The 23,668-nt window shown below is 30.9% G+C and overlaps 4 protein-coding genes across 6 annotated transcripts; 2 read left to right on the top strand and 2 right to left on the bottom strand.

Annotated features, from left to right (window-relative positions):
- Positions 1-1,075: 1,075 nt before the first annotated feature.
- On the bottom strand, positions 1,076-13,271 carry LOC126768914 (arylsulfatase B-like). Of its 2 annotated transcripts, none has more exons than XM_050487337.1 (8): positions 13,233-13,271; positions 7,268-7,358; positions 6,390-6,549; positions 4,857-5,083; positions 3,923-4,031; positions 2,923-3,075; positions 1,652-2,320; positions 1,076-1,493 (listed from the first exon to the last, which is right to left on the bottom strand). In XM_050487337.1, coding segments are annotated over exons 1-8 (1,779 nt in total). In that variant the 5' UTR covers positions 13,235-13,271; the 3' UTR covers positions 1,076-1,125. The 2 variants fall into 2 exon arrangements, with proteins under 2 accessions (XP_050343294.1, XP_050343293.1); XM_050487336.1 differs by lacking the exon at positions 13,233-13,271 and adding an exon at positions 10,669-10,871.
- A 2,269-nt stretch (positions 13,272-15,540) lies between these two features.
- LOC126768989 (inositol polyphosphate 1-phosphatase) lies at positions 15,541-17,572 on the top strand. Its single transcript, XM_050487516.1, has 4 exons — positions 15,541-16,057; positions 16,186-16,330; positions 16,481-16,680; positions 17,134-17,572. Exons 1-4 carry the CDS (start codon positions 15,622-15,624, stop codon positions 17,364-17,366), a joined length of 1,014 nt encoding a protein of 337 aa, XP_050343473.1. The 5' UTR covers positions 15,541-15,621; the 3' UTR covers positions 17,367-17,572.
- A 148-nt stretch (positions 17,573-17,720) lies between these two features.
- LOC126769044 (RNA-binding motif protein, X-linked 2) lies at positions 17,721-19,142 on the bottom strand. Its single transcript, XM_050487589.1, has 5 exons — positions 18,969-19,142; positions 18,741-18,893; positions 18,536-18,665; positions 18,195-18,341; positions 17,721-17,873 (listed from the first exon to the last, which is right to left on the bottom strand). The coding sequence occupies exons 1-5, from the start codon at positions 18,980-18,982 to the stop codon at positions 17,757-17,759; spliced, it is 561 nt and encodes a 186-aa protein (XP_050343546.1). The 5' UTR covers positions 18,983-19,142; the 3' UTR covers positions 17,721-17,756.
- Positions 19,143-21,182: 2,040 nt separating this feature from the next.
- On the top strand, positions 21,183-23,661 carry LOC126769061 (transcription initiation factor TFIID subunit 13). Of its 2 annotated transcripts, XR_007669290.1 has the most exons (6): positions 21,184-21,434; positions 21,511-21,689; positions 21,807-21,964; positions 22,355-22,405; positions 23,434-23,464; positions 23,573-23,661. XR_007669290.1 is itself a non-coding variant. In XM_050487614.1 (5 exons), the coding sequence occupies exons 1-4, from the start codon at positions 21,402-21,404 to the stop codon at positions 23,436-23,438; spliced, it is 375 nt and encodes a 124-aa protein (XP_050343571.1). In that variant the 5' UTR covers positions 21,183-21,401; the 3' UTR covers positions 23,439-23,464; positions 23,573-23,661. The 2 variants fall into 2 exon arrangements, 1 of the variants encoding a protein (XP_050343571.1); XM_050487614.1 differs by lacking the exon at positions 22,355-22,405 and having other exon boundaries at positions 21,183-21,434.
- The last annotated feature ends 7 nt before the right edge of the window (positions 23,662-23,668 follow it).

Below are 23,668 nucleotides of genomic sequence, written 5' to 3'. Positions count from 1 at the left end.
TACGATCAAATAATTTGAAAATATACATTTAAAGTACATTAACATATTTTATGTTTTTTTGTAAAAACTACCTGTCACTCTTCTCTTTCTTCGGAGACATCTCCTTGCCAAGCATCATCAACGCGATGCTCGGAAGCGAATAGTGCTGGTCGGAAATGGTCTCATTCTGTGAAAGTGTGATGTCGCAGAAGGAGGCCGCGGAGCGGGAGCGGGAAGAGGACGCCGCTGCAGACCTGCTCCGCCGAAGAAGATCGGGGAGAAGAAGGAGGCGCTATGCGCACCTTCTCCCTCCGCCGCAATAGGTTTCGCTGGGACTAGGAAGGTTCTCGGTACCCTGGTAATCCCCCCTAGAAAATGGAGGCTTGCAGAGCGTCACGGTAGCATGCGCAAGCGATCCCTTGGCGCTCCTCGTTAAGACTGAAAGGGTACCGCTGGTTTTTTAGTGGGGATTCCAATGTTCAGGGCGCACTCGGCACCTCGGACACCGGTCCGCCCCACATACTGAAAACGTGTAATGCATTTTTCCAGCGTAAAAAAATATATCTTTTCTACAATTTATCGGAGGAAGCATCAAAACTTTCTGAGCAAACATAACGAGCGAAGATCCACTTGTTTACTAATTTACTTCATAATTTGAGACTGATCATCTGGCCACCTCGATTTTCGGGAAATTCGTCAAAACATCATCAGCCATTGGTGGTGGGGGATTTAGAATTATAAATACATCGAATTACAGTTATGGCCAAGCTAATAGCTCGTACGAACTTAAATAGATAAATAATATACTTGTTATTTATTTACATTATCTTTCATCATAAAGCCTAAAATTTGTATTGAAATATCTTATTTACTTAAATAAGTTTTAACATTTGTATACTTCAAGAATCATTCAAAGTATTCATAGCTTGTACCAAAGTTTTGTAATTTAAAGTTTTGCACATTTGTTTCAACAGTGGAATACAGTGTTGTAACGATACAAAACTTTAAGTGATTAAATAGCTTTATTTTTTTAATTTTAATTATCAAATCTATGACAGTAAATAAATAATGTCTTAAGACGTTGAAATAACAAAAACAGGATTTAACAAAAACAATATATATTTCTAAAATAACAATTATTTAAAACTAGATAACAGATTTTAGTAAACATAGTAAATTTCTAAACACTGTCGCACCATCACATCCGACAACTGAAGGTACCGTCCTATTATTATTGAGGTCACTTATGTTCACTGGATTGTTCGTTGTTATGTTGGTGCCACTGTTGGTATTGTTGGAATCACCAGGCATAGTGTCATTGAGCCAAGGAAGCCATATGTAATCAAAGTTAGCTGGATCAGCTCTAGCATCCAGGGCAGGTGGTCCTCTTCTCAGTTGCATTGACCACAATGCGCGTAATCTACTTGTGAGCAACGCGGCTATTTTTGTTCCCCGTGACCAAAGATCATGGCTCTCCGATGGATCTTGTCGGACATTGTACAAGCAACCACGAGCTAAAATGAAATATATATATATATATATAGCTTAAAATACTACGAAAATCCTAAACAATCTGAACACAACGGCTCCATATTGGCATTGTATTTTTAGTTATAGCTAACACAAAAAGATTATCGATATATTTAATATAAAATAAATAAATAAAACTTACTAGGTGTGGGCTCGCAGGGTATGAGGTCTTTTACTCCGTCTATTTGACGAATAACACTTGCTTTCCTCATAGCTAACACTTCATCATAATCTAATTGCAGGCCAAAGTTTTCAAATACTTTAGCAACGTCAGAAGACCTAAGCGATGGAAAATAGTCCGGTGGGGAATCTTTTAACTTCAAAAAATCTGATCCATAGTACCCATTAGACAAGCCAGATACGTTGCCTACAATGATTTTATAGTCTCCAGATCGATATGCAGCGTATACATTTGCAGCACTGTCCTCGACAGCTATAAGAACATCTTTTCTCTTTGATTCTCCATCTTTGGCTATAGATTTCCATTGATTTACGCCATCGATTTGAGTTTCTATTTCAGCACCAGCCGCTGCTAATAAAGTTGGCATCCAATCTGTGACATGCATAATGCCATCCCAAACTTTAGGTTTGAACGATGAATGCCATATAAATGCTGGTACTCTCACTGCACCTTCCCAGGGTGTTTGTTTTTTCCCTCGAAACGGTAAATTTACTCCCCAGTTATTAAACTGGCCTACTGTCGGTGCTCCGTTATCGGATACAAACACAATAATGGTATCTTGTAAAATTCCTTTAGTTGCTAGAGCTTTAACGACCTTGCCTATACTTGTATCTAAACGTGTAACCATTTCTGCAAAAATACAAATACATGTTAAATAATAAATCGTTATTTGTATCACAATACACAATTGCTCTTATGCTAAATGTGGTTACGAAATAGTATTCATAGAATGAGTAAAATATTCGAACAAAAGAAATTAAGTAACGCATGGTGGAATCCATCAAAATTTAAATAATAATTACAGAATTTTAAAATATGCAAGCAATTAATGCGTAGTTAGAGATAATGATTTTTATTAATATCACACCTGAAAATAAATGTAACTGAAGTAATATTCAATTACTTTATGGCTTTTTAATGGCTGATTATGACGGTGATATAATTCGATGGGATAGCGAAAAATCATGACCGGAGGAAGATCAAGCTCAAACTAAAGGGTTTAGGTGCTTTCCGAGCCAAGAGAATATAACACTTCCACAGAAATATTCAACAACTTATTGTGGGTCCGCCCAAGGCATGCAGACTTATAAGTTATCCACTAAGCAATTAAGGGTCCGTAATTAGTCAAAATCTACTAATTGTTCACGTAACTTATATATCGACTAATAACAGGATATCAGAATAAAAAAAATGTTCCATATCTTATCCCGTCTTCTTGCCTAGGTACATACCTGCATATAAACGTCTATCCGAGTGAGCGATATGTCGATTCTTGACAGTACTAAAAAGTGGAGGCTGTAAGAGACCACCTTCGTTGCCCGCATGTGGCGCCGTTTGTGCGAAGTGCAGGAACAGTGGAAGAGACTTGTTGTGATTTTGTATAACTAAAAATTATCCCCATCATATAAATGAATAAAAATATATGTTTTGGTAAAGATTTTCAGATTTTTGTATGCAAAAAAAATTGAGAGAGCTTAAATTTAATTGTGTATCACTATTATAACGAAAATGGAATCTATTGTATGTTCATTCTAATGCTATTAAATATTAGTAATTTAAAATAGACATTAATGTAGATCAAATAACCGTACCGGAACTGTTTATTCATACTGTCAATAGAGACTTCAATTTCATAAATATTAACTGAAATATTTTGACTAAATTATTTATTAGTTAAATTTACTTTGACTACCAAATACAATTAAGACTGTAACAACAAAGTTTCGTGCTGACAACTATCATTTAACTATCACCGTTGAGCTATTTATAATTAAGCTGTACCTATGTCTGCAGTTCAAGTTTAAACCATTTGAATACATAATATATAAACCAGTTCAGAGCCGAGTAACAAACTTCTGTTTCTATTGTTTCGCATTACAAAGTGTATGTTATGATGAAGGAGAGAACATCGAATGTAATTTTCGTGTTGGTTCTTATCTGACAGCATACGGATTGAACACATGTTACATTCAGAACAATCGATCAAAAGCAATTTAAAGGCCTTACCCAGCGGCTGTTCTGTAAACTTCCATTTGGAAGGTATTGTTTTGTCCGATTTAAAACAAAAAATTTGGACAAAGCTCTTGGAAGTCTCTATGAAGTCAATTTTATTCTGTTTCTTAGATTAATGTACGAATTTTATTATTATTATACATGTTCAAGAAAGTTGAAAAACTTGATATTGTTTACTATTTACGATAAATCAGTCGACAAATCAATAACAGTACTTACTTTGAATAGCCCTTTCCGTGAAAGCATCTACTATGTATCGATCTTCTTTGTTTTGTGGGATGTCATTATCGAAAAAATCGAGCCCAAATTGTTGTCTTCCATTTGGCCACTAAAATATTATTTAAATCATTATTAATCCAACTTTAATTAAGAAGCATAACTTGTTTGTAAAAAAAAAACATTGCAAATTTTTTTTTATCATAATGAAATGCGACTTTGATCATTAGATATTTGACTATTGAAACTTTTTTTTGTTATATTTTAATCAAGCAGCAATAAATAATATAACCTTTAAATTGAATCAATGATCATAATCGACAAATAGAGAAGTCTTCTAGAATTCCATTACTATGTTTAGATATAGTAACAGTAACAGCCTGTAAATGTCCCACTGCTGGGCTAAGGCCTCCTCTCCCTTTTTTGAGGAGAAGGTTTGGAGCTTATTCCACCACGCTGCTCCAGTGCGGGTTGGTAGAATACACATGTGGCAGAATTTCGATGAAATTAGACACATGCAGGTTTCCTCACGATGTTTTCCTTCACCGAAAAGCACGAGATGAATTATAAACAGAAATTAAGCACATATAAATTCAGAGATGCTTGCCCGGGTTTGAACCCACGTTCATCGGTTAAGATTCACGCGTTCTTACCACTGGGCCATCTCGACTTATAATTTATTATTATAAGTCGAGATGTTTAGATATAATCCTTTTCTATTTCTTTAAGACATAACATGTTAATTTAATTTTTACTTATCCCACAACGCAACAGAACTGTGTTGCTAGGTGTTGGTAGAATAAGTGATGAGTGTGTGATACCTACTCAGACGGAATTGCACAAAGCCCTTCCACCAAGTAAAGTAAGTTGAACAGTATATAATGAAATAAACCTATTTATCTACTATGTTTAAACAAACTCTTCTCGTTTCACTTACCGCCTCGACCTTATTATACGTATAATAGTCCACGAAGCCGCCTCTAGTTCCGTAATGGAAATCGTATCCCCTCGACAAAGGCAGGAACTGTCGTCTAGACATACCGACATGCCATTTGCCAACTAAGTGTGTTTTGTATCCCAATTTCTTCAAATACTCCGGAAATAATTTCTCCGTTATAGGTATACCGCGGTCTTCGGAGTTATAGAGTGGCATTCCGTGCATACCTGAAACAAATGAGATTAGCTTGTTAATCTATTAAGAGTGAAAGTAACTCTATCTGTTTGTTTTTTATCTCATCCCGATAAAGCTACTGGATCGCTCGTAATGAAATTTATCATTGGGATAACCTTAGACATGGACAAGGTCATAGGCATTTAAATTGAGGGATTAACAGAAAAGAAATGACCGCAGAGTCACTGACTCTGCGGAGAACAGCTAGTTCGAAACAATTGTTAATTATGAATAATTATTGTACATATAATAAAAAATATTGTGTAATTACAAACATTGTGTTTCCCAGAAATTATACCATGATTATAGTTAACTGAATACTAATGACTTTGTACTTCATTATTTACATAGTTATTTAAGATTGTGTCAGTGGTATAATATATAATACTCGATAATACTCAATATGCAACTAGCACGCCAACATTAAGTATCATAAAAAATTACAATAATCTCATTGAATTATATAAACTAAACTCTCAGTTTCGGGTCCATGTTACAAAATTTTTGACATAAAAACCCAATATTAGAGAATTATATATCACAATATTGACAATATTTTGAGATATAATTCTCTAGCCCTCTTTCTCTCTCTCTCTTTCACACTTTCTCTAATTGTCGCTCTCGCCATATATATAAGAACAAATAACTTGAAATTTTATCTTAATATCAACGTACTTATATATACATAGGTAACTTAACTTGACTTTAGTGTCAATCAAAAATAATGCTTGTTTCAGAGATTTAAAAAAATAATAAAAGATATAATGAACATACATTTATTATTTTATTTTATTTGGTTAAAGACGAAATGAATGATATAGTAACACATTTTACAACGTAGAATATTTATTTCTCATTCGTCAGTTCTACTTTTAGTTTCGACATAATAGGCTGTTGCAAAACCACAAATGATTCAAAATACATCTCGTGGTATGCGTGAAGTATGGAACGAAAGAGTGTTGTAAGATATATTCGTATTACTATAAAACACTTTAGGTATGATACAAATTAGTTAGTTACGAGAAAATAGTGTTCGATATTTATAATGTCATTTACCTAATTATTTCAAAACCTTTCTAAAACTGAATACATTTAAGGAAACAATCGATACGCTCAAACTTCAAATTGATATATATTATTGTATTAAATGTTTTAATTGTATTACATGAATAAATGAAAGTACACACACACCCAGACCAGATGAATTAGACAGAGAAGGGTTTTAAAATTGTACCATAATAATTACCAGTCCGTAACATTACGATGTTAACAATTACAAGTAAATTATTTAAAACCAACCTAATCTCATTGGATATTTTCCGGTCAAGAGCGCAGTACGAGCTGGTGTGCAAATTGCTTCGCTGTAATACTGTTGTAGAATGACGCTCTGCGTTGCCAAGGTATCAATGTTTGGCGTCATAATCTGATCTGATCCGTGATAAGATACATCGTTCCAACCCTAAAAAACATAAAAATAAATATGTTTATGTGAAAAACTAATCTCACTTTCTTTCAAAAACAATAAAAGAGTATTTATGTCAGTTAGTGGATTTAGTATTAATAATTAAGATATTAATTCGACATAATTTGTACTTATGTAGAAAGAAACATTAATATTATTAGGCATACTAAAATCGTTGATTCGTTTCTTGTTATCTATATAACATAACATACATAACTGATAACAGAGATACAACAAAGTGGAATGTCCTTGGCAAAGGCAAAACAAAAGGTGACATAAAGAGACTTGCGAATCATTAACGAACATAGCAATGATTTGATCTCTAGGCAAGATATGCACACGCAAAAACCTAACCAGCTTAATATTTTAACACGGGATTACCAAGGGAATAGTGGGACGGTATGTGGGACTCGCCGGTGTCCAAGGCGCCGAGTGCGCCCGGAACATCGGAATACCCACTAATAAACCAGCGGTACCCCTTCCGTCTTAGCGAGGAGCACCACGGAATGGCTTTCAACGAACGTCTTAGTTAAGTCAAATATGAATTAGAAATGGGGTCGTAATTGTTCCGAAAAAATGTCTAATACCGTAAAATATAGGAAATTATGTCTTTATTATAATTTATTTCACTAGATTCAAACTTGTCCACTTGACATTTATTCTTATTTTTCCATATACATACATACTTTGTAAATAATACCAAGTTTGTACGTACCATATCATCTACCATTATGAACAAGATATTGGGACGTTTGCTTGAATATACACTTCCACACAAAACGCAGAGAAACGGCAACCATCGTAACCTGAAAAAAAATATTAGTATATAATTGACTCATATAGTAATAAAAAATCATCATTTAATACTTCAAAAATATTTCTTTTTCTACGAAATTATATTTTCCTATTTCTCGGGATATATTTACACTATCATCATACCGAATTTCATTAAAGTGCACCGAGAACTTCATATGTCACAGACAGACAATACTTTCCAAACAGTATAATTCACTAAAGACCATAATTCAATCAACCGATTTTCCAAAATATATTTTATGAACAGATAAATACTGTTCTATTTTCCTTGTCGCCGAACATGTAGCTACACTAAAACGAACAAGCATTTGTTTACGAAGAAAACAAATATGCTCACAAATAAATAATTTAGAAATATGTAAGGACAAAGTAGTTTCATTCTAAATAATATAATTTTGGTCGCCTTAAAAAGATAAGCCGAGATGGCCCTGTGGTAAGAACGCGTGAATCTTAACCGATGATCGTGGGTTCAAACCCGGGCAAGCACCACTGAATTTTCATGTGCTTAATTTGTGATTATAATTCATCTCGTGCTTTACGGTGAAGGAAAACATCGTGAGGAAACCTGCATGTGTCTAATTTCACTGAAATTCTGCCACATGTGAATTCTACCAACCCGCATTGGAGCAGCGTGGTGGAATAAGCTCCAAACCTTCTCCTCAAAAAGAGGAGAGGAGGCCTTTAGCCCAGCAGTGGGACATTCACAGGCTGTTACGGTACGGTAAAAAGATATACGAGTATCGTTCGAGTAATCGTATTTTGACAACGACAGTCTATGATAATGCCAAAAAATACTCAGGAAATATTATAATGTACAAGTATGTGTGCAAACACAAGTACTTTCTTATTCTCTCACTCTTATAGCAATCTGACGAACCAACTGATTTCGTGATTTTCAAAGCTTGGAAGTGTAACTTCTGATAAGAACCTACTAAGATTTCGAGTTTCAATTCAGTAACAGCCTGTAAATGTCCCACTGCTGGGCTAAGGCCTCCTCTTCTTTTTTGAGGAGAAGGTTTGGAGCTTATTCCACCACGCTGCTCCAGTGCGGGTTTGTGGAATACAAATGTGGCAGAATTTCGATAAAATTAGACACATGCAGGTTTCCTCACGATGTTTTCCTTCACCGAAAGTTTCAATTCAATTTTCTTTATATATAGCCTTGAACTCAAGAGTTAGAATAGTTTGCCTTATAACCTAGCAAGGAGTTTGCCTTATAACCTAGCAATCCACGATTCAGTTTATCCTTATAGTAATAATAATTTAAATAGATATATTGTTTTTATGATATAGTTTATTCATAATTATATAAGCTCAATAAACAGCGAAAACAAATAATAAAAAGGCTTATAGCTGATAACCTTAACGTGTTGCTTACACATTTTTATTGTTCTTTTAAAATCTGATAAAAAACGAGTCGACGCCCCGCAACAAATATATAAGTATTAGGCCATGCGTTAATTTTTATTTTTATTTCATATATTACACTTACTTTTGCTTATATATAATATGTGATCATTATACAACGAGTTTTTTTACTTGTTATTATCATAATTATGAACATAACACAACATCAAGAAAAAAATATTACATTTTCATTAAAAATCGTACCGTTAAATATATTTTATGTATTTAGTATGTAATGGTAACACATACTGGATTATAAATTAATACACAAATTGTATGTCTAAAATTATTAGATACAGTTATAGACCGGAATTACCTCTTGTGTAGGACAAAGATTTTATTATTAGCAATAATATGCCATATACTATGGTAAAGTAGATATACTTTAAAAGTTAGTTTTTTGACTGTGTATGCAGTGGTAGTTGCCGAATAGTACACGCAGTTCTGCAAAACTCAGTGTATACAACTTATTAATATACTTATGTAATTATCATCTACAGTAGTAAAAAGCTTAATTATAACTTATACTAAAATATACTTTGAGACATAAATTAATCGTCTTGAAAGTCAAAACCCGATTTTAACGATGTTTGTCTGTCTGTACATTTGTTTCATATAACACGCTGGTACACATCATTGGATTTTAATTTAATTTAGTAAGGTGACTCTATTTCTGATAGATACCTTTATTGTATAATTTGCTTTTTAACTGATAAAGGGCTGCAGAGGATAGTCCAAAAGTAACCCAAAATAAATGTATAGGTAAATCATCTTGGATACGTTTTTGCTTATGTAATTCATACGTTACGTAATATATACGGTGACTAAATTCGCAATAAACTAGCACTACCACGTGCATCTAACTCTCGCATAACTAGTGTTAAGTGTCAAGCCGTTTGGTTTTTTTATTATTATTTTCTTACTAATGATTTCATTGTTTATTTTAGGTCATTCGTTGTTACTAATTAATATTTAAATTGTAAATTTGTTCAATTGTAAAATGCTAATTTAAAAAAACCTGTACCTAATTCTAGAAAACAGGAAATGATTGATTGGAGGTCATTTCTAAATTTTCAATATCATCGGATATGCTTAAGCCTCATATATATGAACTGATTCGGCAAAATAAGGCGAGTCTCGTAGAGTATAAGATAGACAAAATATTAAAATTGGTATTGGTCATATTGTGCTCTGTTTACCGCCATACCAACAGATGAAATTAGCCGCGGAGAAAATTAATACTACATCTATAAAGGAAAGATGGTATTGAAGAGGTTTCATTAACATAAATGATTCATCGAATGAAAGCGAAGACGAGGAAGACTGAGAAGTGCATGGAGCTTAAACATAAGTTAATTAATTAATTTGCGTTTAATATATATAATATTAAGATCCTATAAATATGTAATAAGTATTTATTAAAAAACGTTTTACAAACAAAATTTTGTAAAAAACGTTTCCAATGTGATTTGACTGTACACTTTTTTTTGCAGACTAGTTCTGTGGATTTGCGCAAAAGCTTAGTATTGCTTGATATTATTAAGATATACATGTCTATTGATATAAATATGTTATATACTTCTTCTTTAAATGATCTACTTTTAACTAATCATATTTAAATATTATTTGAATCCGTTCAGCCGCTCCGACGTATGAATGTAAATAGTTTGAGAAAAATAAAACTTTAAATGTTTTTGTAGTCAAAGCAACTGCCTTTTCAATAAATAAAAAGCTATAAAACGATTTAAAGTTACAGTACATAGGATAAAATAAATCGTAATTCAATTATTAATTTGAGGATATATCAAATTATATACAATATAATAAATAAAATAATTTAAATGATATGCAAAAACAATTATTCTGAAACGACGATATACAAAATAAACTTACCAGATCAATTCTCTCGCCTTTATCATCTTTCAACACAAAGAAAAAAAACAAATGCAGTTTAGTTAACACAATCCCTTAGAGAATACAATACATGATACATACAATTCGATTTTAACGTATTTAAAATCGAACGATAGTTACTTGATTATATCGCAGAGAACCGGCCCACGCAAACCTATAGCAGACACAGTACTGAAGTCGTGAAGGTTGTTAATAAAGGACTGTTGCAAAATTATACATACAATAGCTAACGGGTTCAATAAAATAATTGTTTATTGATATCACTCTGTAACTAAAAATTCATATCGGATTAGCATAAACCGTATTAACTTATCATTTTCCGATGAGAATTACATTTTCAGTGACAATTACATTTCTATTAAATTGAACGATTGTTCGTAGTCTTATATATCCGCCTGCTTATAAATCGTACTTGCATACATCCGGTATGTGTATGGGTTTTAGCATTTTAGAAAAAACTTAGATAAATTATGGAATTGAAAGGAAAATTAAATGAATATCAACAATATCAAAATAGTCTCTTCTATATGGAAAATAAAGAAGACCAACTCCGTAACGTTGAAGTGAGCACAAAATTAAAAAATACATTAACTTTTTATTAAACTATACAAAGTAAAGACAGTTAAAGGCTATTATTATTGTATTTTTAAATAATTTTATCGTATCCGATGTTGCTTGTTTCGAAATCGTGACTAATAAAGTTTAATGAAATTCTAATATTTTGTTTTTGCTCAAGAACTAACACGCGACGATTGTGTTTTTATTGTAATAATTGAACGGATCTGTTTTTAAAGATTATATCTATAAAAACTGTTATCAAAATAATTTCCAATAATAATATTTACCAAGATAGGTATATTATACACTAATCATTAACAACGAGATTGATAATATAAATAAAAAAAATTGGACATATTATGGAACGTTAACTTTTTTACATAAGTTATGGTGCAATTCGAAAATATAATTATAGAATTAGTATGCTTGAATTGCTTGAAGTGCTGACGTTTTAACTCAAACTGCGAACACTGCGAAAGGGACCTTGAGCTATATAACTTTCTTAAACTCTCAATATACTAATGTGACAAAACGGAACATTTCAACAATAGTTATTGCAAGCTATTATGTCCATTACATTTGTTAAGTAAACGGAAAACAATTTCGTGTAAACTCGTTGTTATTATGAGGCACAGAGCAAAAATAATTAAGTAGGTAATATAGATTACTTTATATATTATATAGTAAGTACAAGACGATTTTATATGGATGGTTTTTTTTCGTATAAATATCGATAAATTGCTATTAATTGTTATCTTAACTAATTCAATAAAACATAACTTTCGGGTTTTGACTAAAGGTGAAAAACCTTTGCATTTTGATTAGACACATGTTATCAGTGTGCCTAGTGCGAATTTTTTTACTTATTCGATAACGTTGCCCCTATTGTATAGTTATGTTAGTATAATTTTTAAATTATACTTGTTACTAAAAATGTTAGTTTTTTTTACTTGTAATATAAAATAATATTATATAATGAATAAAGTTATATATAATTTATTAAAATTAAAGAGAATTATTAATACTACCAGTATTTTTAGTATTAACGACTAATGTCTCTCTGTACGTCCGTTACTTTACTAGGTAACCATTAAATTTCTTTATTTATAGGCATAAAATTACATATTTTATTAATGATTTTAAAATTTTTAATCTACGCGTAAACTATAAACAAAAAAAAACTATGCCTACATATTGAAAGCTTTTAATATTGACCTTAAGTACTGACTAAACGTCCATGAACTAAAAGTTTTTTTGCCGTTTCGGATAAGAAAATCAGTTTTTTTCTTAGTTATATACATTCATATATATTAAAAAGACAATAAATTAAAATGTATATATTAATAAGCGATAAAATAAGAAATAATAAAAAAAATACCTGTATTCTATGATAAATTTACATTTGATTAATGGCTTATATTATATGCTGACCTTATAATTATGAGCATCCATTAAACCTGTTATGCTATGCATTTTAAGAGATAATTTAAACGATTCGATAAACGATAGAAAAATAATAGAAAATAAATCCGAACTAAACTAATCTTCTTCCTCCTACTACGACTACTTATATAATAAGTGGTCGTAGTCGTAGTAATAAATACCTAATTAAAATTTGTATGTTATATTATATAACTATGAAGTTTATATGAATTCTAAAGTAAACCGCGTAATTTATGAGGCTGGTAGTCTGAACTCTTAAAGTAAAAATGACTTAGTAGAGTTTTTTTGTGATAGGGGAAATAGAGCAGTTGCTCTAGGCACCAGGTTGTAATGTAAGTGTGAACTTTGACAACTTGCGAGATACACGAAAATGCTTGGAAAGAACTCCAGGGAAATGTTGTCACAGGCTTAATTCAAGATAAGGTGTTAAAGCGATTATTTAGACATGCATGAGCATAGGAGTCAAGGCTAGGACTTTGGCACCAATAACGTGGAAAGCAAAAGGCAACTTGCAAAAATTATAAAAAAAGATTAAAACTTACATGTTTTATCAATTGTCTTCCTCATTAAAATGTAATTCGAGCAATGCCTTCAGTATTTACCGAGACATCTGTTTAAATACTTACAGTTATCTATTTATTTTATCGCTTTATTCGTAAAACAATATCACCGAAGCCAAATGTGTTAAGAGTGATCCCAAAATTTGTACATTGGTTTTGTAACTATATATTTTATTTATGATAATATTTTTTGATATAATATAATAGCACTGATAATATAAAATCAGTTTTTTTCTTAGTTATATACATTCATATATATTAAAAAGACAATAAATTAAAATGTATATATTAATAAGCGATAAAATAAGAAATAATAAAAAAAATACCTGTATTCTATGATAACTTTACATTTGATTAATGGCTTATATTATATGCTGACCTAATAATTATGCACCATTCCATTTGTCTGTGCATACAATATTATTAAATTAAATTTTATACAGCAAATGACGTTCATTTGTTATCTTATAAAACGAAATATTAAATGAATGATTAGTTGTTTTTTTACTGAAAAAACAAAGAAAACAAGGCTGACATAAATTCTCTAAAACAGCTTTAGCGAGATACCAGAACGCAGGTGTTCTCGAAGGAAAACGCATCAATTTCTCGCCTCCGATGATTTTTCTTAGCAATAAGGTTTGAAGGATCTAGAGCCAGAGTTATATAATTATATTCATTTTTAAAAGCATTGGTATTTACATCACAAGATGTCGATACGTCAGCATAGGTTTGATAGCATTCTTTACTCAAAAGCCTAAAATAATTTAATCTAGATGAGAAATTTAAATTTTAAAGGAAAACAAACAAAGGTCGACTAGTTAGTCAATGAGTAACAGTAAAAGCCTGTGAATGTCCCACTGCTGAGCCTTAGCTCAGCAGTGGGACCTACTCTCCCTTTTGAGCAGAAGGTTTGGAGCGTATTCCACCACGCTGCTTCAATGCGAGTTGGTAGAATACACATATGGCATTATTTCAATGAAATTAGACACATGCAGATTTCCTCACGATGTTTTCCTTCACCGTCGCGCGAGATGAATTATAAAAACAAATTAAGCACATGAAATTCACTGGTGCTTGCCCGGACTTTAAGCCACGATCATCAGTTAAGGTTCACGTGTTCTAACCACTAGATCATCAATGAGTCGACCTTATAAAATAAGAGGTCACCTCCAGCCTTGGGCTTTAGTAATGTAAGAGACATTTCTTAAATTGCCAGAGCTGCCAACCATGCGGTCTAAATTATTATATCCCTTGAGCCTATAATTTAATTGTCCCCCATTGACCTTTATACCGTTTGTTTAGCGGTAGAATAATTGATGAGAGGTTGATGCCTGCACTAAAGCTAGTAAAATCATTGAATTTACCGACTTCTACAAAAAAATGGAAATATATTTAGAAATAACAAAAAAAGATTCTGGAGCATTTAGGTACAACGTGCCAAATTGCAGCAATGCAAATGATTTAAACTATAGTCAATTATTATTAGTTTAGACATTTTAGTACTATTTGGTGTTAATCGGCTACACAAATATATTTCAGACAATGACTGTCTACACTACAATTATTATTAATTCTGTATTTTATTCATTTAAATACGGGACATATATCGCACAATACGTGCATTTTTTCACAGAAGTCACTGAAACACAGTTGACTCGCCACTCTCCGATACGTTTACTATATAATGTTTTTAAATCATTTCTCCAAACACTTGACCAATGTATACATATAATGGCTAAGTTTTTTCGTATTTTATTAGCAAAAATTTGCAGCAAAAAACTCTTGTGTAGTACTGTTTGTGTTTGGTACTATTAAATACATGACATATTAAAAAGAGTGAAATAAAAAGTAAAAAACGTTTGACCGCCATTACAAAAAGGAAAAAAATGCGACACAACGAAAACACATGAAAACAAACCTAACCCAGAATCTGAAGAAACCGTAACAGGTGAAAATCTGAGAGTTAAAGGTCAGGGCTATAGAGTGGATGCATTAATACTTCCCAAACAAACACTCTCAATATTTGCTGAGTGGTTAAATATGTGTATAGAGATGTGGTCTGACATTATCGTTTTAAAAAAATGGCATCAACTTTATCAGATCGACCAAAGCAAGCTTCATCTTTGATATAAAATTCCCGGTCTGAAAACGCTTAAATCATTTTTGTGCTACTCTTACTGACAATAGAAAATGACCAAATTTTTTTCGCGGATTTATTAAAAAATAGGGCTTTAATGTTTGACAATTGTCAATTTGACAAAAGGATTAAAAACGTTTTGATTGACAGAGTTATGTCAGCAAGTGGTAAAGTGATCGTTTCATTTAATACTGTAATTCCTACGTTAAATAATTTAATAAATCCATATAAAATATGACTCATATTTTAAACGTTTTAATAAACGCTTCTGAAAAAGCAGCATGCGTAGCCAAATCGTGTTGTGAAAATTCCGAAAAACTACTTGTCTCTGAAAAATGTGAAACTGAAGCGAATACTCGCTTCGATAAAGATTTCAAGACAATTGCAGATGTTTTAGCTCAAGAATCGGCGAAAGCACTTATAGTTTCACATTTTCCGGACCTCGCATCTCACGTAAGAGGTGAAGAATGTTCCGAAATAGGCGGCGTCAATATTGGATTGCTAGAGAATGTAGATAAAACCAGTGATTTACTAAGCTGCTTGATACCGCCTGTAGCCGCTAAAAGAATGGCAGAAGCAGCACATTGTGATATCAACCTTAACTTAGATGTCCCGACTTCTCTTCCAGAACTTGATCTTGATAATTTAGGAATATGGATTGACCCCATAGGTAAGTTAATAAAAATTGGAAATTAACTACTAGAACCTTTGAAATATGTATTTATTTTAATAATACAAAAGTAATAAAATGTAATAATAATATGTGTTAAACATTCTGTTTTTTGTTTTGTTAAACAGATGCTACTGCAGAATTTATAACAGGTGTGAGAAATGAAGCAAAAATGGGTCATGGTCTTCAAAATGTGACCGTTTTGATTGGAGCCTATTTGAAATCAACTGGAGAACCCGTAATTGGAATAATAAATCAACCATTTCATGAAAAGTAAGGTGAATTAAGTGTTTTGTCTAATAATAAATCTTTTTAGTTGATCTTTTTATATTATTCTTATACATTAACAATATTTAGTGCCTAAACTTATTGTTAAAATGATTTATGCCTAAAATAAAGTTTATTTATTTATTTATTTTTTAGTGGAAAAGGCCGTATTATCTGGGGTTTTAATTTTGGGAATGTCAGAGAGTGGTCTAAAAATGAACATGTTGCTTTTGATGAGAAAATAATTTTAATGAGTGAAGCTGAAAAGACAGATATTGTGGAAAATTTTAAGACTTCAGGGTGGCATGTAAAGTCAGTTCCTGGTGCTGGTCATAAACTGATGAAAGTAGCTTTAGGTATGTGTCATTTAATTTATCCTATTCAAGGTAATTTAACCTATATATTTATCTTATTAATTATGATCTCCATAAAACATAAATTTCTATAACATTAATGTTCAATTGCAACAAAGTTTTGATTGTAAAATACAAAGTTTAATAAAATAATATACCCAGCTTTAATTAAGTCATAAATAATTAAAACATGCATTACTTAGTATTTGTAAATTAATACTCTTAAAAGGTTTTAGGAAGTTACATATTATAACAACATGGTAGAGATCCTTAAAGTTACTATACATTTGAAACATATGTTTCTTTTGGTTTGTAGTGTGTTTACACATTCTTCATTAATTTGAGTTGAATTTTGTCCAGTTGTTGTTGGCATTTGCATGTAGATTTCTTTAGCACGCTCAGCAATAACTATAAGGCAAGGGAGGAGGCAAATAATAATTAATTATATATTTGCAGGTGAGGTATCTGCATATGTTGTGTCACAAGGAACAACATTCCGATGGGATACTTGTGGTCCACATGCTATTATCTTAGCCAAGGGAGGTAATGTGCTAAGTTACAAAAACTTTTCACCAATTACATACAATGATGATAAAGACCTTGATACAAAGGAATATTGCAATAAAGATGGAATTATAGCTTACACCGATGAATCTATTTTAAATGAACTTAAAAATATTATTATTTAAAATATTTCAAACTTATTTTTGAATTTTATGTATTTCCTAATATCCCAAGACTGTGATTGTTGTTTTATCTATAATAATTATGATAATCTTTCAACTTAAAGTGTAACTTAGCAGCTTTTTTTTTCATAGAAAAAATGTAAAAATCATATTTGCTTAATTTACCTTTGATAAGACTAATGTATTATTAATAAGAGCTAAGGATTTTATTTTATATTCTTCATGTACCTGAGTCTTTGATCTCATTCAAATATAAAATTATTTTTATTAACATATCCGTGTGTTATAATAAAAATTGTTTCATTATCCTTGTTTCAATTTTAAACTGTGAGGTTATACAAAATATAAGAAATGAAATAATGTGTGTTAATATTATTTAATTACATAAATATTTTATTCACTAGAGCTAGAATTAGTCTCAGATTTATTCTTCTTCTTTTTCTTTTTTTTACTTTTCTTTTCTTTATGCTTTCTCTTTTTTTCTTTAGGTTCTTTCTTTTCAGATTTTTCCTAAAATAATAAAATTTCAATTATTAGATTTATATTAATCAGTACATTTATAAAACTGATTAAGATATTTAGATTAGAAGAGATTTCACCACACATTTGAAAAAATGTTTCAATAAATTATTAAAGTAACATCATAGAGTGCAAATTAATTTGTAACAAATTGGTGCTAATGTGAACCTTTATTTCATACAGGCTTGATGAAACAAATTTATTAGTGGCTGGTTCATGCTTATCTTTATCTTTTTGAAAATCAAAACTAACATTGTGAAATCAAAAGTCACATGCGCCAAATTGTCAAATGAAATAGAAAAATTTACTTACCGTTTTAATAGGTATCTCTGGTTTGGGAATAACAGGTGCACATCCTTCTATTCTAATTGATGCAGTAATTTCATCTATCTTACTCATGTCAGCATTTGGGGCTTTATACTGCTCACAATGGTCCACACGAATTGTTCTACCTAAGATCTGTAAGGATGCATTATAAATTAACTCTCTGTGTTTGTAGAAAATACCCCACCCAGAATCCTGATTATAATCCCAGTTTTGGTCAATTAAAAATTCACAGCAGTAATGTAAAATTTATTGATGATTACTACACTGGATTAATGTAAACCAAAATTTCCTATCATAAAACTGCTAACTCGGAAATTAATGCTTACCTTGATGCCATTTAAATTATCTACAGCAAGAATTGTAGACCTTTGATCTTCATAGCAAATGAATGAAAATCCTCTCGATTTACCAGTAGCTTTATCTCTGACCAAGTTTATATTAACTACTTCTCCATACCTGTCAATTATAAAGTAAAAAACAATTAGAACAAAAAATCACATAATTTGTCTTGTTTGGCAATTGTAAACTTACTGTGAAAATACACAAATTATATCTCCTTCCGTTAGATCATACGGCAGGCCTCCAACAAATATCCAAGCACTGTCTTTATATTGGTCGTGCCAAGAACTTTTGGAATTTCCCGCAAGTTCTCTTTCACTTAACTTTAAAACATTCTTTACATTTCTAAAAAAAAAGAAAATAAAAGAGATTATTTATTATTTTTTAATAATTAATTCTTATTTTGAAATTAAAACTTACGTCATAGGATTCATTGCGAAATATATTATACGATATTTTCTTTAGTAATTTCACTTCACATTGTTTGAAAACATAACCTAACCAGCAATTAATTGTTTCAAAACAAAAAAAAAACTAGATATTACAAACTGAAGTCTGAACTAAATAGTAGGCGTAGACAGAGAAACAAATAGACCAAGGGGCCGTGAAACGCGATTGAGACAGAGATAGGATGTCAATTTGTGCGTATAATGTTGCCATAGTAACTGCATTCCCTGTTTTGGGAGATAAAAAAATTCAGAATTTAATTAAAACAAAATAAAGATTATTGAATTTTACTTTTTAATATTTATTATACATTTTTTTAATTAAAATATTTTTCCGTCTGGCCCAAAAACCGTTGCATTGTTTATTTTGTTTCCGTTATCAATAGTACTTCAGCATCTTTATATGGTACTGGATTAGCATTCTCCTCAAATATTGAAATCTAAAACACACAATTAAATTATTAATAAAGAATGGTTGCCACATATATTTCTATGTTAACCTCTTGACTAGAAATCTAATTATATTATAAATTCATAAGGAGTATTAAATAATTTTGTCGTTAGGAAATTATAAATAGAAGAACGAATAAATTAAAATAACATATTTACATATAACGAAGCACTCTAGGTTATTATTGGACTCCGTATTTATTTGTTTACATTGTCGACGAGTCGACATTTTTTATCGAAAATCGGGACATTTTTTTAGCTGACGCTGGCAGCACTTATATGATAAATAATTATAGGTTATTAATGATAAAAACTGGAAAATCCTATTATCTTTAGGATTTTATTGCAATATAAGGTTCCGTCATGCTATGGCATAAATAAACATTTTGTTTTTTTTTATATATTCGCCGGGATGGCAAATGACTCTACTCCACCTGATGGTAAGTGGTAGTAGAGTCCAAACGTGACGACGGCCAGTACAGACGGGAAAACATTCTGCACTAGCCGCCTTCGCCTTGCCGGCCCGCAAGATGCCTGCCGGGTTGTAAGAGGAGGGGAACACGTGAGCTGGTAAGGAATTCCATTTTTTGGAAGTACGACAAAGAAAGGAAACATAATTTAACAAACATCACTGAGTAACTATATTTAGGGATAACATAGTCGTACTTACGCGTGAAAACACACGCCGGCAATTTTCTTCTTGATTTCGCTTTAACATGAAATAATACGACAATGTACCATTGTATAACCTTCAATATTATATAAGCAATGTTTCACGGCCTTTTCACTGAATTAGAATCGTTTTCTAACATAAAAATAAGCGAAAATTGAACAAAAAACACAGTGAACGCACCAACTGTCAAGTTTGTTTCGCTACTTGAGTAGCGAAACAAACACCAAAACTGGTTACGCGATAAGGGACAAAAGATTTGATACTTTATCTCTGTCTAAACCATTCTTAACGTAATTTTCGTTCTCTTTCTTGCGTGAGTGAGAATTAGTTTCTTTGTCTACGATAGTAGGTAACTTATAAGTCAGATCATAGCCAAAGGCCAAAGAGAATAGAATCATTACGTTTTAAATATTTAATCGAGTCTAATCATAAAACGTTTGTTACTCAGAGAAGTCGTTATGCTATCATGTTTGGCCATTAACCAATGCTTAATGGGCGTATATATGCAGACCGAGTTGGCGTGTTTTTGTTATTAGTAAAGTCGATTTTTCGTGTACACTTCAAAAGATCATTGCACTTTTTTATGTATACTATAGTTAATTTTATTTAAAATAATAGGTGTTGAAGTTATCGTTTTAAGATATATATTTTTATAAATATTTTCGAGCTGCTCGAGCTAAAGGTGATTTGAAGAAAACCTTTAAGCGATTATTTATTTATTAAACGGCATTAGAAAAGAAAATAAGATATCCGCCTTCAGAAGACGTAATTTTCAACTTATTTTATACTGAGTCTTTGTAAATCTTAATTAATAAATGTTAATTCCTTAATTTGTACATTTCGGTAGACACTTATGAGATACTTTTCCTTATACTTACAATGCATACAATTATTTAAAAAACTTAAACGAAAGCTTTTTAGGCGGAATGACTATAGATCCTTCCCATCCCGAATGTGATAAATGTATAACAACAATTGTCGGTTCCGTGTGACATGTTCTAATCTCTGGCAATTTGACAGTGAAATCAGGTACAGGTTTCTCTGTCTACGACTGTCGTGTATAAAACTTAGTGGATATTTAATTTGTTATTTACTCTGTGGTTGTGTTAATGGTATTGAAAATTTTACGTTTTCTCTTAGTTTCTGTCTAAGAGAAAACAAAAATTTACAACTCATGTTTTACAAATTTATCTGAAATGATTTAGTTACACGAGATAGTTTGTATATATTTATTATTCAAAAATTAAATTCCTGATCATAGTTTGAAATTTTATTTTCTTCATTATGAGTGCAGAAACACCTGATCAGTTTGACCAAGTATGAATGCATTTAAAATATGTGCCCATACAAACTTCGTTTCTAATACTTATTATATAATAATTTATCTTTGTAGTTTGATGATGAAGACGGAGATCAACAGTTGGGAGCAACAGCTTCTGGTAGGAAAAGATTGTTCAGCAAAGAGCTTCGTTGCATGATGTATGGTTTTGGTGATGACCAGAATCCGTATACTGAAAGTGTTGATTTCTTAGAAGACCTTGTCATAGAGTTTATAACTGAGACTACCCACAGGTAAGAATAAACATTTATCATCATATATAATGGCAATTTATTATTTGATTAATAAAAAATAGAAATGCTTCCAAAATCAGTATCAGTTATTTTAAATTTTGCGTTTGTAATTTATAGAGCTATGGAAGTTGGTAGACCCGGCAGAGTTCAAGTTGAAGATATCATATTTTTAGTTCGCAAAGATCATAGAAAATATGCTAGAGTCAAGGACCTATTGACAATGAATGAAGAGCTGAAAAAAGCTAGAAAAGCTTTTGATGAAGTCAAGTATGTTGGTGAGTTGAAATAATCCTTTTTACATTGTTTTAAAATTCAACTTAATTTTAAATGTTTGCATTAAGCATGATCAATATCAATTTTTAAACAAACTTTTTGTAAAATTTCCTACAACTTTTTTAATATAAGGAGACTACCTTATACAGTAATTATAATAAAGCTGGTGAAATTTCTATCCTAATCTGTTAATGGCTCTAAATTAAAGCCTTAAAAAATATATTAATTAATAATGATAAATTAATTAATAAAAAATAAACCAGGCAATAAATGGTAAATTATACTTTAAGCTTACATTTATTGTAAACAAATATAAAAAAAATATTATTAATGAATTGAACTAATAATAAATCTAATAAAGAATGTGTTTTGATGTATTTTTTAACTTATAGAAGACCAACAATAAGTTTGGTGGTCAAACAACATCATGCTCTCAGACTGATGCAAGTAACATTATTACATTTTGACACATTGCTTTTGTGTTAGCACTAGTCATTAAATCCATTAATAAAACTTTATGTGCTTTGTGTGTAATGGTACCTTCTAATACCAAGCCACAGACTAACCTTTGTCTATGATTTAATACTACTACTACTCAACTACTAATTCACAATAGACTTAAAAAAAAGAATATGTTATGAACATTGGTGAGACCTACATGGTCATTGGTTCATGGTGATGAGAAAAATAAAATATTCTTTAACACTGTGTCAAATAATTATTAAAACTAAAATTAATATAATGTAATATGTGTCATATTATTATGACAATAAGAATAAGACAGCAAAAGGAAATAAAAAAAGCATTTTGACAAGACCATTTTTTTTAAATAGTTTATTTAGTAAAAGTAGTACTTTAATTAGCTTGGCTTGTATTGCTTGCTAAATAATAGTTTTAGCACACACATCTTTTCAAAGATGTGCTGTACTTATATTATGTAATTTTGTACAAATTATGGGACATATACATATGTACTGGATGATCACAAAAAAGAAATGTATACAAATACACAAGACATTTATTTGGCTACTGAAATCTATTGTAACATCCTATGTAGGCTATTCTAGTCTTTCCTTATATTTATTTATACTTGACTACACACATAATAGTTTAAAATCTATCATATGTATACTTGTCAACTCAATAATCCTATGAAAAATTAGTACAATACTAACATTATCTATTGACTTACAATATTTTGTATGTAATTAAGTTGTATATACTAAAAGATTGCATGAATGTCATCCATTGAATCTTGTTTTATTAACTGTTAGAACTGATTTATTTAGAAATGAAAATCTTATTAAAATGGATATTATATCTATTTAACTTCATTGGAATTTTAGAGTAATGTAAAATGGAGTTAATGATAAAATGTTCACATTGTTCTGGGTTTAGCTTGGTTGTTGTTCAATTCATTTTCGATTTAATATTATAGTTTTCAATGTTAATAAGTAATTTTCTTTTTCAGAATGAAAATGTGGATACTAAAGGTCTATGAGGTAAGGTTTGTCTGTTTAATATAATGATTTTATTTTTATGAAAGGTGTAATATCTCAAATAAAACAATACTATATTATAATGTAAAATCTAATTTCTTTTATTTTCAGATTGATTTTGTGAAGGTCTATGATTTTTGCTTGACAATGTAATACAAATACTACTTGCTTAGAAAATACATTCCTAAATAACCTTCAAATATTTTT

The sequence above is a fragment of the Nymphalis io genome, chromosome 6, assembly GCF_905147045.1.
Source record: "Nymphalis io chromosome 6, ilAglIoxx1.1, whole genome shotgun sequence".
In the NCBI taxonomy this organism is placed as follows: Eukaryota; Metazoa; Arthropoda; class Insecta; order Lepidoptera; family Nymphalidae; genus Nymphalis; species Nymphalis io.
Note: the sequence above shows the minus strand (reverse complement) of the source record. Positions and strands in the feature narration are given on the sequence as shown.